This window comes from Sinocyclocheilus rhinocerous, unplaced genomic scaffold (genome assembly GCF_001515625.1).
Source record: "Sinocyclocheilus rhinocerous isolate Xijiao unplaced genomic scaffold, SAMN03320098_v1.1 scaffold907, whole genome shotgun sequence".
In the NCBI taxonomy this organism is placed as follows: domain Eukaryota; kingdom Metazoa; phylum Chordata; class Actinopteri; order Cypriniformes; family Cyprinidae; genus Sinocyclocheilus; species Sinocyclocheilus rhinocerous.
This window is the reverse complement of record NW_015662569.1, coordinates 341,703-358,223: the sequence shown is the minus strand read 5'-3', so window position 1 is coordinate 358,223 and position 16,521 is coordinate 341,703. Positions and strand designations below refer to the sequence as shown.

General features: G+C 36.5%; 1 protein-coding gene across 2 annotated transcripts; it reads left to right on the top strand.

The window, feature by feature from the left end:
* The first annotated feature begins 4,607 nt into the window (after positions 1–4,607).
* Positions 4,608–14,587, top strand: LOC107728077 (leucine-rich repeat-containing protein 73-like). Of its 2 annotated transcripts, none has more exons than XM_016538150.1 (6): positions 4,608–5,201; positions 6,729–6,889; positions 8,224–8,346; positions 8,704–8,804; positions 12,292–12,487; positions 14,268–14,587. In XM_016538150.1, the coding sequence occupies exons 1-6, from the start codon at positions 4,930–4,932 to the stop codon at positions 14,339–14,341; spliced, it is 927 nt and encodes a 308-aa protein (XP_016393636.1). In that variant the 5' UTR covers positions 4,608–4,929; the 3' UTR covers positions 14,342–14,587. The 2 variants fall into 2 exon arrangements, with proteins under 2 accessions (XP_016393636.1, XP_016393635.1); XM_016538149.1 differs by lacking the exon at positions 14,268–14,587 and adding an exon at positions 12,604–13,221.
* Positions 14,588–16,521: the final 1,934 nt, after the last annotated feature.

Below are 16,521 nucleotides of genomic sequence, written 5' to 3'. Positions count from 1 at the left end.
ATCCGATGTATATTTGACAGTTTGCGGTTATTAAAATAGAAAAGCACTAAAGGTTTTTCAGTTAGAGTGTTTTCAGCTTGTTTATTTTCATATAAAAATACGGCATGCAGTTGCATCAAACAATGGTATAAACATCATTCAATGTAAATTGTGATAATCGTAATTAATAATCGCAATTACAATTTCAAGGGAATAATCGAATCGTGCAGCCCTAACTGAAATAATCACTTGTTACAACTGAGGTATGCAGAAGAGCATCTCTGAACGCACAACACATTGAACTTTGAAGCAGATGGACTTCAGCAGCTCAATATAATTCACATGGGCTCACCAAAATTGGACAAGAGAAAATTGGAAAAGGGTTGCCCGAGTCTGGATTTCTGCTGACGAGTCTGATATGGACAGAATTTGGCGTAAACGACATGAAAGCATGGATCCATCCTGCCTTGAATCAATGGTTCAGGCTGCTGGTGGTGGTGTAGTGGTGTGGAGGATATTTTCTTGGCACACTTTGGGCTCAATACCAATTGAGCATTGTTGAAATGCCTCTGCATACCTGATTGTTGCTAACCATGTCTGTCCCTTTATGACCACAGACCCATGGCTACTTCCAGCAGGATCACACGCCATGTCACAAAGCTCGAATCATCTCAAACTGGTTTCTTGAACCTGAAAATGAGTTGACTACAGTCACCAGATCTCAATCCAATAGAGCAGCTTTGGGATGTAGTGTTTCCAGTTAGTTAAAAAGCAGGGATTGCAGTTAAAGTACTAATCAGCGTGCTTTGTTAATCAGCTCGCGCACATCAGCTATACAGGCGTTAATACTGAATGTTTAATATTATATTCATTGCATACATATACTTCGTAGTAGACATCCATAACTCCTTTCTGCTGTCTGTTGTCAGTGTTTCTTTGTTTAAATATGGCGCTTATCACATGCTGTGTGGTATCGGCGTTTGGTATCGGGGCATTTTGGCGAGTACGAGTACGAGTACAGGAGGCCAGTATCGGGCCCGATACCGATACCAGTATCGGTATCGGTGCATCCCTATTAAAAAGCATTCCCTGCAGTTAAAGTACTAATCAATTGAATGCACAGAACAGTATACATTTCTATAATTGACAGTAGACTAAATATTTTGCCACTTTTTACATTTATTTTCTTAAATTGTATGGACTTGAGTGTTCATAAAGCCCTATTACATTTATTCTCTGCAGTACTGATGGATGACTTTCTCCTTGGATTGAATCATTGTAGGATGCCAGTATTAGAAATGATCTACACTGCAGGAGATTCATTCAATCGGTGATTTCCGGTGTGGAACAGGCAAAGTAGGAAACTACATTTATGCTGTCATATATCTTCAGTTCTAGGTTATTTGTAGTATGTAGAGTTCATTTTAATGTTCTTGTTATACTGATGAAGAAAAAAAAAAGACTAGGATGTAATAGACAATGTGAAGAATTTTCTTGCTTTTCTTCTCCATGCAGGCCATTTGTGGACCATCCAGTCTAGAAAAAGCAGAGTGGATTAAACGCAGGGTTGGATGAATGTGATCCTGACAGGGAACTCAAGGCCCTCACATGAGCCCGCCAAATCAGAGAGCTCAGAGCCTGTCCACATCCTCAGCCCCGTATGAAACCCAGCAGCAAAATGAGAAACAGCAAAAAAATAAATCAAATGAAAAACATTAGAGACCAGCTATCGTCATGCAGGGGCTCTATGCATCACAGTCCCAGTCACTTTGCTTTAAAAGCAATTTTTGTTTTGTTTGAAAAGACACGACAAATTTTATAAGTGGAATTTTGAGGATTTTTTTTTTATGTAAAAAATAAATAGAATAACATGACCTCTCTAAATCAAAGCTTACAAAGAATAAAAGAGTGCTTTCAAATAGTCCCAGAAGAGAAACCTTTGAAGTGAAATGGCAAAGGCCTCTTATTGTGCTTCCTGAAATAAAAGTGTTTCAAATTTGCATCTAAACTTTTGAAAAGTAGGTTAAACTACTGAACTGCTTTAATTGCTCTGCAGAGCCGGTCTAAAATTACCTACAACATAACCCTACAATAAATGAGACTAGAGCCTGTGGCCAAAAATAATATTAATAAAATTTAGGTGCATGACTACAGTATATATATATATATATATACATGCATATATACACTGCTGTTCAAAAGTTTGGGATCAGTAATATTTGTAATGTTTTTTAAAGAAGTCTCTTCTGTTTATCATGGCTGCATTTATTTGATCAGAAATACAGAAAAAAAACTGTAATATTATTTAAAATATTATTACCATTTAAAGTAGTGGTTTTCTATTTTAATATACTTTAAAATATAATTTAAAGAATATCTCTTTGGATTTGAGACTTTAGTCTTTGCAACTTTACAGATCTTCTTTATGCATCAAGAGCTTGTAACACTCCAAAGAGAAAGGAAAAACTGAAATCGCATCATATGACCCCTTTAATATTTTTTGGAACCTTTTTCAGGATTATTTGATTAATAAAGTTAAATATTTTCTAACAATGTATTTTTTTATCACTTTTTTATCAATTGAACACATCCTTGCTGAATAAAAGTATTCTATTTTTTCACAAAAAATTCTGAATGGTAGTGTACTGTATATTGTTACAAAATATTAATATTTTGAATAAAAGCTGTTCTTTTTAACTTTTTATTCATAAAAGTATCCTGAAAAAAAGTATCACAGGTTCCAAAAAACATATATATTAAGCAGCGCAACTGTTTCCAATATTGATAACAAATCAGCATATTAGAATGATTTCTGAAGGATCATGTGACACTGAAGACTGGAGTAATGATGATGAAAATTCAGCTTTACATCACAGGAATAAATTATATTTTAAAGTATATTAAAATAGAAAACTGTTATTTTAAATTGCAATAATTTTTCACACTATTTCTGTTTTTTCTGTATTTCTGATCAAATAAATGCAGCCTTGATGAGCATAAGAGACTTCTTTAAAAATATATTTAAGGCTCCGGGCTGGACTCCGCTTCATCCAGAGTGAAAGCCGATCCAGCGATCCACAGCACGAAGTTGATGTATCTGCTCAGCGATCAGCACGGATCAGCTCTAGGCATGACTGTACATACTGTACATACATTCACACCTTTTGCATGTAGATTGGCCAAAATGTAATATTAATAAAATTTAGGTGACTACCATATATATATATATATATATATATATATATATATATATATATATATATATATATATATATATATATATATATATATATATATATATATATATATATATAGACACCATTCCTTTCAAATTAACACTTCCTTTTTGTTCTTAGATGGTGTTCAGGGTGATTGCAATGATCAGGGTAAGTTAAGGTGAGTCCATACACTGGGCAGCATTAGGAATTAATTGTGTTTGTTTCATTCAGGGCTCACATTTCCCTGCTCTCACTGAGCCGGTCACAAAGATAGGGCCATGCAACCAGACACGCTCTGGGTACAATTGGTTATACTATCCACCTTCACATCCTCAGACTGTTGCTGACAGAAAGACAAGTGACATTCATGTGGATCCATTCAATATATTATTCACAAGACCCACCTGGGCCACAGAGCTGCGACTGGATGAATATTATTTGTGCATGCATACATATGAACAATGGCTAACAACGAAGTTTGTACACAATAATACTGACACACATTCAGACAAGAATCAATTATATAAGGTAGATTTTAACTCTATAAAGCCTACTGTATCTTATTTGATGATACACAAAATTCTAAGACATGATCTGATTTTTATGAACACTTCGGGATTGAAGAAAATTGATTATCCGTACATCATTTTTTGGAAATGCTAAAATATGAGTATCAAATATGACACATCAGGCTTTTGAGGAACATTTATTTGTACATCGCTCAATATTGAATTGCATTACTTTAAGTTTTGTGAGATATAGAGTGACGACTGATATTTATATGCATTTTATGTAAGTAGTCTACTATACTGTTATGAAATCTCATTGATTTACATTTCATGCAATCAGAATTTTATCTTACTTTCATCAACTGCACCAAATTGCATATTTTTGTTCAGTTTGGGCCTCTGATTAAAACTGAGGTGTGTTTTATTCTCCATTCTCCTATATCATATATGAGTCGTAAAAGCCTGAAGTATCAAATATTCAAACACGTTCTTTCTTTCTTGCTTTCTTTTTTTTTTATGTTTTTTTTTTATTTTTTTTATTTTGTCTAAAGGTTCAATAAACAGTCTCATTAAAAAATATAAAAGTAAATACATTTCCTTGACTAGTTCATGTATCAGATATTACAGGGTTAACTGAGTGGTTAAACTGTCAGAACAAAAGGCATGTATGTATAGAGATTCACCTTCTAAAATAAACCTGCTCTGACAAGCGTTCATAGGGTGAAGTGTGTGACAAGTTGCCCCGGTGTTTTATTTCATGCAATGAATGCAACCCACTTCCAGGAGGACACAAGCAATCATCCATACAGTGGAATAGATGTAGGCTACACTCGTTACCTCAAGAGCTCGCGCCCATTTTCCGTTCACAGACACGTTCTCTCTTTGTGACCAATCCCAGCATCGCGGTCAGGCGGATTACCTCTAGCCTGCAGTCGCCTAAAGCCTGTTTCGTTGGTGAGTTGGGGACAATTTAACGTGAGCGACGTTTAGAGGGTGCCCATAGTAACCGACAGCACCAGCATCATCATCATCTTTGGTTCACAGCCTTGAGCATGTCGGGAGGCAAACGCAGAGGAAGCACAAAACGCTGAAGTAGGCAGCATCAGCACCAGCACCACACCTTCCGCGAGATTCCGAGCCTGAAGCTGGTGCACTGGATTAGACGTTGCGGATCCGACCTCCAGGATCCATAATGCCCGTTAATCTAGCTTGACACCACCGAAATGCTGCCGGGCTCTATTCAGATAACGGGAGAGGCGCTGTCCGGTGCGGAAATCAAAGACATATGCGACAGCCTGAAGGAGAACAGCGTGCGGCTGCTGTCGGTGCGCGGCTGTCAACTGTCCGACCGGGACTTCGGCCGCGTGTGTCGCGGCGTGGCGGAGTCGCACTCTCTCGCTCAACTGAACCTGAACCTCGGCGTGGTGTCCACCATCGACCGGACCAAGCAGCTGGCAGATGCTCTGAAGGCCAACAGATCCGTCCAGACCCTTTTGTGAGTGCCTCTTTAAGGCACTATTCACTATTATTATATTGCTGGCGATAGGCTATTAATGAGGAGAAGTTTTCTGTCAGCCAGCCAATAAACAGAATTAAATTGAAGAAGGCAATCGAGATATTTCGAAAGCGAAGTATCACTGGTGGGATTTTTTGACTTTGACAAGACAACCTCCAAACCACATCCAGTGTCTACCTTAGCTAGTGTACTAATCTACCCTAAACTTTAAAACAGGCATTGTGTACTATCAGTATTGTTGGCTCTTATGACAAATTGATTGCGATATTCCTCATTTGTACGTCCGCTAAATGAGTAAATATGTACAATGAAACCTAGCTATGCGCAAAAAAATAAATAAATAAATACAACTTTTCAGCATTTGTGTCAAAAATGTTATATTTAGTTCTTAATTTACTTAAATGTACTATATAAAGTATAGATATTAATCGTGTTTATGAACTTAAAGTTTGAAGGACTCCCATTGACACGCATTGTTAGAAAGTTTGCTATCCAGTTCCAAGGGATTTCGATTACGTCACCGTAATATTAGCCCACTGAGGCTGGTAGTGTTCCTCAGATCGTTTGCATACTGAATTGTGATTGGTCTTTTCACAAACTCAAGTTTTTTTTTGTTTTGTTTTAAATTGTGTGTGACATATTCCATATTCATTTCCTACATAGGGAAATGAAATATCCTACCTGTCTGCTCAGTCTATTTTTAACATGTTTTTCAGTGCTTCCCACAGGTCTGAAATATACTTGTGGTGGTAGCAGGGTGGAAAATCCTCCTATTACCCAAGGCACAAAAAGGGTCTACTACATGTGACAAATAACAAATAATGTGTGATTTTTAACAATATTTGTATTTATTGAAATTCATTTGAATTAACAGGCTACTATTACATTTAATTACATACTCATATTATGCATTATTATGTATTGTAAATTATTCAGAATTACTGCATTTAAATGGTAGAGTTCTCCTTGCTTTGTCATATAATGTCTCTTTCAGTGAATGGGACACAGATTTTATAGTTAATCGATTGCGGATGGTTTCATTATTTCGGGCAGATTAAAACAGTATAATAGGATAAAACTAATAAAAGCAAAAATGTTTCTCCAAATATGCTTAGCCCAAGTAAAGTCTATGTGTGGGAAATACTGTTTTTCTCCCTGTAATTCCTATAGAGATGTACAACTTCTACTGTCACCTCAAGTTGGTGGCGTTCTCATAGTGATTTCACCTCTAATTTCTAATTAGTTCAAATAATTGTTTCAAAAAGCCACACATAATCCACAATTTGTTTATTCTCGTACACAGCTGACAGAAAACAAGAGCTGAGTGTCCTGACAACAGCGATTGTGATTCTGCTGCTCCATTAAAAAAAATTTTTTTTTTGTAATGCAGAACCAACATTTGAAACACTTTTGCTGCTTTGAAAGCATCGTCATTTTCTTCAGGGAATGCAAATGTAGCACAGAACATAATGTCCGTCTCTGTACGCTTTTCCTGTGCCTTTATAGTCTCCACGGAAGTCCACTTTTAGATGCAGGACTGGTCACCCTGAATGGAGCCCTCTCCGCTCACCCCTCACTGGTGTCCTTGGATTTGGGGGACTGCATGCTTGGAGATGAGGCAGTTCGACTAATTTGTGGCATGCTTCCTCCGGATGGAGCCAAATCGGGTAAAACCTCACAGCTTCACCAGAAAACAGTGTTTGTTAAAGATAGTTTCCATACAAAAAACCTTTGTGATACATTAAGATTAAATAAGCAGTTAGTATACATTATGTTAGAGTTCTAAGTGTATGTTACAGCAGTTTTCAATTGGCTGAATCAATACACCAAGGCACCATTTGCTTATGCTAATATGCCAGAAATATATATCATTTGCAAAACTGACACATTCTTGTTGCTTTCACACTTCTGCTGCACTCTCTGCAAAACTCCCCAAACTCCATTGCCTTTGTGAACACACGTAGCTAATATAGAAAAATATGTTTTGAAACATTTTCTGCATGGCCTGGGGCAAGAAGCCCTCTTGGGTACTTTTGGGTACTTGGGAACTTTTACGGAATGTATTAAATGACTTTTGATATTATTCTCAACCTCGACTACAATCAAAGGTTTGCGTGTCTATTTGTTAATGAGGAATTAGTGGACACATTCATGTTTTTAGATTTGTGGAGTGAAAAATATTGTTTGGCATGTTGTTACTAGTGTTATTATTTTTTTAAATGTAATACTTATTGTAATTCATTTGGTTATTAGTGAGTGTGATGTACATATTGTTGCTATTATGACATTTTCAATTAAATATGTAGGAGGTACTGGAATTCATATATACAGTGTGTATGTATATATATATATATATGATATATATGTGTGTGTGTGTGTGTGTGTGTGTGTGTTTATTGTATATGTGTGTATATATATATATATCTATTCCAGTAAAAGAGTAGAGACTTTTGTAAAGGAATATATATATATATATATATATATATCCTACATATTTAATTGAAAATGTCCTAATAGCAACAATATGTACATCAAACTCATGGAATTATTCACTAATAACCCAATGAATTACATTTAAAAAATAATAATAACACTAGTGACAACATGCCAAACAATATTTTCCCTCCATAAATCTAAAAACATGAATGTGTCCACTAATTCCTCATTAACAAATAGACACGCAAACCTTTGTTAATCTACATAGTATAATGTCACAGATTAATATTTTCCAGAGATGCAAAATTAGATGAATTAACTTCAAAACTGTTTCAAATGACTATATCGTCCAAATGTTGATATTCAGATTGTAAAACATTGATTGAAAGACTGTGTGTAAGGTTTTCATTGATTTTGAGAGTGGTTTTTCTGTGTGTAATTTGGGAAAATTCATAATGTATATCCAAATAAAAAAATACTGTAGTAGTAGCTTTAAATCTAGCAGCAGGCTCGGATCTATGGTGAATTAACAATGCTCTTTTATGCGATCAATAATACTGCACAGGGCTTAAAGAGCTTACACTGAGTGCCAACCCAGCCGTCAGCACGCAGGGTTGGGCTCGACTGGCCATCGCCGTGGCTCATAGCTCTCAGTTACGGGTCCTCAACCTCGACTACAATCCCTTAGGTGAGTGATTTTCAGCCGTTTTGAGGTATGGATGTATGCTGGACATGATACATAGATATTATTTTAATCAGTATTAATAAGCTCAATAGTTTACTAAACATTTGTAAAGTTAATTGTGTGTCTTAGTTTGACATAAATCTATTTAACAATTAATTCAAGGAAGCAAGTCTTTGCCTGAAGTATAGTGGATGGTGTAGATGTTATATATATACAGACATGTATTTGAATGAAAATGCCACCCAAGCGTGCAAATTTTTCTGCCGGAGAAATGCTGGGTTTGCACTCTGGAAACCACTTGGTTTGCACCTTGCACTCGGAGTCTCTGTCTCAGCTTTTCCCATTGCTTGTGGTTTCCAGGGGATCACATCGCTGGGATGCTGGCTGTCGCTGTCTCATCCAGTCGAACTCTAGAAGTTCTGGACTTGGAGGGAACCGGCCTCACCAATCAGTCAGCACAGGTATATTCCACACTCAGAACTGCTTCATGAAACATGGTGGTTTTTGACTATATTTATTCAAATTGATTAGGATTTTTTTTCTTAACATTTACATTATATATAGAGTATCATAATAAAATGCAGGCTGAGAACATGCCTTAAAGGGACAGTTCACCCAAACACCCTGTCATCATTTACTCACCCTCTTTTTTCTTTCCACACCCGTATGACTTTTTTTTCTTCTTCTGCGGAACATAAAAGGTACACTATTGTTTAAAAGTTAGGTGTCAGTAAGTTTTTGTTAAATAAAAGAATACTTTTATTCAGCAAGGATGCATTAAAATGATCAAAAGTAACAGTAAAGACATTTATAATCTTACAAAATATTTCCATTCCGAAAAATCGGTTATTTTGAACTTTTGTTTGAAAGTTGCCACAAAAATATTAAGCAGCACAACTGGTTTCAACATTGATGATGATAATAAATGTTTCTTGAGCAGCAAATCAGCATATTAGAATGATTTCTGAAGACTGGAGTAATGATGCTGAAAATTCAGCTTTACATCAGAAATAAATTACATTTTAAAATCTATTCGAATAGAAATGGTTACTTTAAATGTTAACAATATTTTTACTGTATTTTGATCAAATAAATGCAGCCTTGATGAGCATACTGTAAGTGTCTTAAAAAACATTGAAAAATCTTTGTCGTGTAAATCTTTTAAAGGGGTCATAGGATGCTACATGCACATTTACAAGTTGTTTGAACTGAAATGTGTGTTGGCAGTGTGTGTACACAACCACCCTAAAATGATAAAAATCCACCTGGTGTTTTTCGAATCCAATTCTAAATTCCCTGCCACTCCTGCATCACAGATACTAAACACTAAACAAAGAAACTACCATGGAGTTCACTTGAATTTCTGAAAGAGTAAACACTATTCGTAGGACTTGCTGATTTAAATCAGTGCTGAATTGTGTGTAAGTTCATGTGGGTAAGTGCTGTGGTGATGCATGTAATGTAATGTAATCTGTGCAGTGGCTTCGTTCATTTTGCCCTTGAAAGGAGATGTAGATCAGATATGTACTTTATAAACCAGATGAGTAATCCAAAAGCTTTTCCTATCACCACCTGCTGAAAAATAGCACTGTGGGGGAAAATAATGGATTAAGCACAACTTTAAGCCATAATTCCTCTGTCACCCTCATTGCGGTCTCATTTTATTATATTTCTTCTGTGAAACAAAAAATGAGATGTCAAACAGAATGTCTGGGTTTATACATCTATATATGTGTTCCATGAAAGAAAGAAAACATCACAAGGTCAACACAACATGACCACTAAACAGATTCCTTTAGAAGCTCTCTTATCTTCTGTTTTCTTTGAGACTGTCAACAGGAGGTAGAATTGGCAGAGGATTATTATTTCATAATTCTCCACTAGAGGGCAAAGTTGTACAGGAAATGTCTTATTCATGCTCTCAGTGTTCCTTCTCCTGTCAAGATGGTTGTAATTACAAAGTTTGGACCATTGTTCTAAAAGCAAACTATTAATTCTTTTGTGTGTGTGCAGATGAATGCAGTTTTAAATTCCTATACTTTCATACTAGGCAATGAATTTTGATGAAGGACATTACATGACTTTGTGAATTTGATGGCTCCTTTTGGTCTCATGGGATGGTAACGTGCATTGTTTTCCATGCTTTAGAATGTCAGCAGTTGTAGTGGGTCATCTGGGTATTTGTGCTTGCTGTATCATGATGATTAAGTATTTAAATTATTACGTGTGATACTGATCTGTTGCACAGCTTTTCAGATAATGTGGAGCATATTTGGACATGTGGTTTCCTCCACGCACCACCTATTATACAAATGACTGCAGAAATGAACTACCTGAAGGCACAGCGTCATTTACTGTCGTTCATATTTTGTCTAATTTAGGGGTCTTCAACTAAAATTGCTTGAGGTCCACAAGCTGAGGTCCTGGAGATACCTAAAAACATGAATTGATGGTTTTTGCCAGACCATGGTATCTGCGGGATATTTAAGCTCAAATGTAAGACTTTTAAGACCTTTTTTAAGACCTGGACAAATAAAATTAAAATAACTGTAAAAAGCATGATTTACAGGTTTTTACAAAACCAAAAAGTTTTATAAAATGATACATTTTTATAATGCGTCATATTTTGGTCACATTTACAGCTCTGCATGTTTGCTTTCGTAAAAACATAGCCTTTTGAAGTTTAATCGTCACATTACGCTATATCGCAATTCTTGTCTTTCCGTCCCCAAATTTAAGACAATCATAATTAAGACTTTCTTGTACCATTTAAGACTTTTTATGGCCTTAAATTTGATACAACTAAATTTAAGACTTTTTAAGGACTCGTTAACCTTCCTAATTTTTGAGAATGCCATTGTTTTTCACTCATCAAAAGTTTCATCTGTCTGCGCGCCGCTCTCCGTCTGACGGTAGCAACAGTTTACTGTAGTAGCAATCCGTGGCGCCATTGGACCCAAACGGCTCTACTGAGCTGACCTTGATGTGCCTGATATAAATTTGATTTTATTAGAAAATAGCATTTTGCATTGATTTATTTCATTGTGTCAAAAGGCTTCGAGGTCCGGTTGGACGCATCTCGCGGTCCGGATTCAGACCGGAGTCTGCCAATTGGCGACCTGTGGTCTAATTTGATTATGTTTTCAGCACTGAAGGTCTGTTGGTTCTGTATGGGTCTGGGCAGCTTAGCTGAAAATCCAGAGAAGCATTTGAGTCTCACTTTTCCTGCAGTGAGCTAGAGGCAAGAGAAGCCACTGACTCCATAATTACATTTGTTCATGGAAAATCTTTGCACCCAATCATCTGATGCCACTACCTTTTTATATTACACTTGTGTAACTAAAGTTCACAGGTCATATGTCCTACTTGCCCAAAATGAGGCTTATAGGGGTAGTTCACCCAAAAATTTAAATTCTGTCATCATTTACTCACCCTTCACTTGTTCCAAACCTGTATGAGTTTCTTCTTTTGTGCTCAACAGAAGAAAATATTTTGAAGAATGTTGGTAACCAAACAGTTGTAGGTAGCCATTGACTTCCATAGTATTTTTTATTCCTACTATGGAAGTCAATGGCCACCAGTCAACTGTTTGGTTACCAACATTCTTCAAAATATCTTCTTTTGTGTTCAACAGAAGAAAGAAACTCGGAACTAGTGGAGGCTGAGTAAATGATGACAGAATTTTCTTTTTGGGTGAACTGTACAAAAGTGCACAAAAGTGTATCAACCGTATAAGTGCTGCATTGTTTATGATAATTTCATATGTGTATTATTAGCACAATATCAGTATTTAATTTAGTAAATATCACAGTTACCATCAACACCGATACATTGGGGCTACTTGCAACCAACAGTAGATGTTTCATTGCACTTCATTTCCTCCCAGTTCTTTACAAGCTTTGAGCATATTCATTTCCGTCAGGCCTTTCCCTGTCTCTCTGTGATCAGGTCTTCCTAGACATGGTGGAGAACTACCCCACCAGCCTGCGTGTGCTGGTTCTAGCCGAGAACGACATCAGTCCTGAGCTGCAGCAGCAGATCTCAGATCTCCTCTCTGAAGGCGAGGAGGAGGAGGATAAAGACGGAGAGGCGCGCGGAAGCTCGGTGACCCCCAGGGAGAAACCAGCCTGGGTTCCCCACAGCAGTAAGGGCTGACCAGCCTCACTCTCTCAGCCTGTTCTCTTTGCTTCAAGACTGTTTCATTTAGATTTCTCTTCCGCTTTCTCTTTCCCTCTTTGTGTGTGGATGACTTTCCTGGAGTAACTGGTTCTAAGAGGCTGGGACAAAAGGGAAGTACAGAAATTGACATTACTCATGCATTATTTAGGAGAGATCATTTCTACTTACGAAATAGAAATATGAATTGCTTATAATGGCCAAGCTGTGTGTTTTCTGTCCTGTATATCCTAAAGTCATTAGACTTAGAGGTTATTATTAGTAAGGGTACATTTTAAAGGAATAGTTCAGCCAAAAAGGATCATTCTGTCATCGCTCACCCTCATGTCACTCCAAACCTATCTGACTTTCTTTTTTGCGCAAAAGAAAAGAGTTTTGGAAGCAAATCCTGACCATTCTTTTCCATATAATGAAAGTGAATGGGGACTGGAGCTGACAAAAAAAGCACTTTAAAAGTATCAAACAAGTACTCCGTATCACTAAAACCAATGACATCAATGGTGCCACATCTTTACAGAAAGACTGTTATACTAATTTTCAGAAGAGTAGCCTAAATTTTTGTTATATGTTAATGATTTTTGTTGTCGCATGGATTACTTTTTTGGTACTTTTATGTTTTTTTTTTGTCATTTTGGAGCCTGAAAGACCCAGTCCCCTCTCATTTCCGTTACTGCACATGCCTATTCAAAAGTTTGGGGTCAATAATATTTTCTTTTATAAAGAAATGAATACATTTACTCAGAAAGGACACGTTAAAATGATCAAAAGTGACAGTAAAGACATGTGCCTTGTTTCTCTTTGTTTTCAAATAAATGCACATTAGTTCATCAAAGAATCCTGGAGAAAAAAAAAACAGTTGCACAAAAATTTGACAGCACATTTGTTTTTAACATTGAAAATAATACAAATGTTTCCTGAGCAAATCAGCATATTAGAATGATTTCTGACAGATCATGTGACACTGAATACTGAAGCAATGGTGCTGAACGTTCAGCTTTGATCACGGGAATATTTATTATTTGAAATTGTAATAACATTTCACAATATTACAGTTTTACTGTACTGTATTTTTGATCAAACAAATGCAGCCTAGGTAAGAATATGTGACCCTGGACCACAAAACCAGTCTTAAGTGTAAATTTTTCGAAATTGAGATTTATACATCATCTGAATAATGCTGAATAAATAAGCTTTCCATTGATATATGGTTTGTTAGGATAGGACAATATTTGGCTGAGATACAACTATTTGAATATCTGGAATCTGAGGGTGCAAAAAAATCAAAATATTGAGAAAATGGCCTTTAAAGTTGTCCAAATGAAGTTCTTAGCAATGCATATTACTAATCAAAAAATGAAGTTTTGATATATTTACGGTAGGAAATTTACAAAATATCTTCATGGAACATGATCTTTACTTAATATCCTAATGATTTTTGGCATAAAAGAAAAATCGATAATTTTGACCCATACAATGTTTTTTTGGCTATTGCTACAAATATACCCCAGTGACTTGAGACTGGTTTTGTGCTCCAGGGTCACGTATGAGCAGTAGTGTATATGATGACGGCAGGATATTCTCCAAAAATGCACTGGCTAAAAGAAAGTCATACAGATTTGAGGGTGAATAAAAGATGAGAGAATGTGAACTATCCCTAGAAAGAAGAATCTTTAGTAGAGCTGGAATAGCCTTTTCCTGTCCTCTTCAAACATTTCAGACATTTACCGAATTGTCTCTGACCCTTCCAGACTCTTCCAGCTCCCAGATGGTCCTGATGACATCAGGACTGGGTGAGAGCTTTTTGGCAGAGACTGAGATGTGAAACTGGAGCTGCTGATGCTTTGTGCTTGCACTGTACAACTACTGCGAGACCACCAGATAGTGTGCAACCTCTCACGCCGCATGACCTGTAGCACTTAGCGCAAGACAGTTCAAAGCTGGAACAAAAACCTTAAACACCAAGTGACTTATAATACGCAATAGTGAATTATTTATTTTACAGATGTACAGTCTATTTATAAATGAGTATTTAACCGATAACAGTATACTCTTTTAGATGAGCTGTATAGGGGTGATATGATGGCCTGATGTCGGAATAAATCAGTTTACACCTTTTTAAATGCTTTTTGCTCTGCTTTTTTGTTCTTGTTGTGTCTACAAACAAATCCAAATCCAAATCCTGACCCCTTCATGTCAGGTCAGACTTAAAAATTTAGGGGGAGGAATTACTATTGTTGTTCGTATATACAGTGGGTATAGAAAATAATCACCCCCCTTTAAAATAATCACATTTTGTTGCTTTGAAGCCTGAAATGAAGACGGACACAGTTTTTGTTTTATCCAGCTGTATTTACTCAGTGCAACTTATAACATCCAAGTGAAAGATAGAACACCAACATGTCAGAAAAAAAACTAAAAAACAGAATCACTGAGTTGGAAAAAGGAGGTTGTCAATGGTAAATGCTTTGATGAAGCCATCTGCTCACATTATTTCAACTTATTTTATTAAATAATCCTATTTGACAGTGGAATTAGTGGTGAAAAACTACATTACCCATGATCCTACAGAGAAATCTTCACTAATCAGAGAATCTTGACGAGCATTTTGCACCAAAATAACACATTAGTGCCCATTCACTCCCATGAAGCACTGATAATGATGAGTTGTTTGAGTTGAACTGTACTAGTCTTCCACCGACGTGTGAGATCTGACGGTTGCATGCGGGCAAGGGGTAAAGAAATGGGCGTTAAATCGGGCACTTTCTGCTTCCCATAGTGACGCTCGCATGGTGTTTGCATTAGAGGTCGACCGATAGTGGATTTTTCTGATAACGATAACCAGGTTGGACTACACTGGCTGATAATGTCAGTTAGTGCATTAATGTCAACAGATACAACTTTAAAATTTAAAAATGTATTAGTAAATGTTGAAATTAACAATCTTAATGAACAATACTTCTAGCATTTATTAATCATAGCATTGTAAACTCTCACACTTTATTTTAGAACACAATGATTATGTAGTCAATGTTAAAAAAAACTGAAATCAGTTTCTGATAGCAATTTCGCTGGTCTTGTCTTGCTCTCGCAAATTTAAGTCAACATTTAAACCACTTTAAAGTGTTTTTTGTAACTTCGCAGTGAACACCTGTCTGTTTCCATTACACAGGTGTGTGCGCTTCAGAAGCTTCAGTGTGGTGTCTGATGTCCTCTAATGCTTGTTTGATGTCACCATCTTTTCACAGTCTCCTTCATCTGGATTCAGGCAGTTGTGCAGCGTAAATACGATACTCCTACTCGGAATACATCCAAGCATTAAAAGTGCCGTAGCACAATGAAAAAAGGCAGACATTATCATTACAGTCACATCGCCGTCATGTTTCAGTGCTTCAGTACTGTTACAGCAGCTCCTGTGCAAAGCTGATTGTGTTGTTTATACCATTTAGAACAACGGTGAACCACATTTAATCCTTTGCAGACCTTTGTGCTTCATGCAGTTTTAACCTGCTCTTTCGTTTCTGCCCAGCAGTGTGATATGGTTAAAAGCTTGCTGTTTTTAGTGATCCGTTTTTCTTATGAAATCACCTTTAGGGTCAGTGCAGTTTTTGAGTATTTCCGATGCAGTTGGGTATTAAAAGCATTTGTGCAGAGTAAATAATTGAATCCACCATAGTGTGTGGTTCACAAGCTTTGTGCAGCATGTAGGCAAGATTTATTTCCACTCAATCTGGGTTTACAAAGAAAAATCTGGTCTTTCTTTTATGATGAGGAGAAGAATGGCCAGAGCAAATAATGGTACAGTACTACATGCATTATTTTATGTACAATAGTATGCATTATTTATTATAACAATATTCATTATTGTTGAACCGTTGAACTTCTCCTGCATATGCACTATGCATGTAAAGGATGGCAGCAGGGAAATGCATCCAAAAGAAAAGGCTTTTAAAGTTAGCAATTCTGAGTATTTTCCAGAGGATCTGATTAAATATTATTAGGCTT

What these genes read in the sequence shown, in the direction of transcription:
- LOC107728077 (XM_016538149.1), top strand. Translation starts at nt 4,930, where the DNA reads ATGCTGCCGGGCTCTATTCAGATAACGGGAGAGGCGCTGTCCGGTGCG. An exon ending in AGATCCGTCCAGACCCTTTT is followed by an intron (nt 5,202 to 6,728) that starts GTGAGTGCCTCT and finishes GTGCCTTTATAG; the next exon opens with TCTCCACGGAAGTCCACTTT. An exon ending in TCCGGATGGAGCCAAATCGG is followed by an intron (nt 6,890 to 8,223) that starts GTAAAACCTCAC and finishes AATACTGCACAG; the next exon opens with GGCTTAAAGAGCTTACACTG.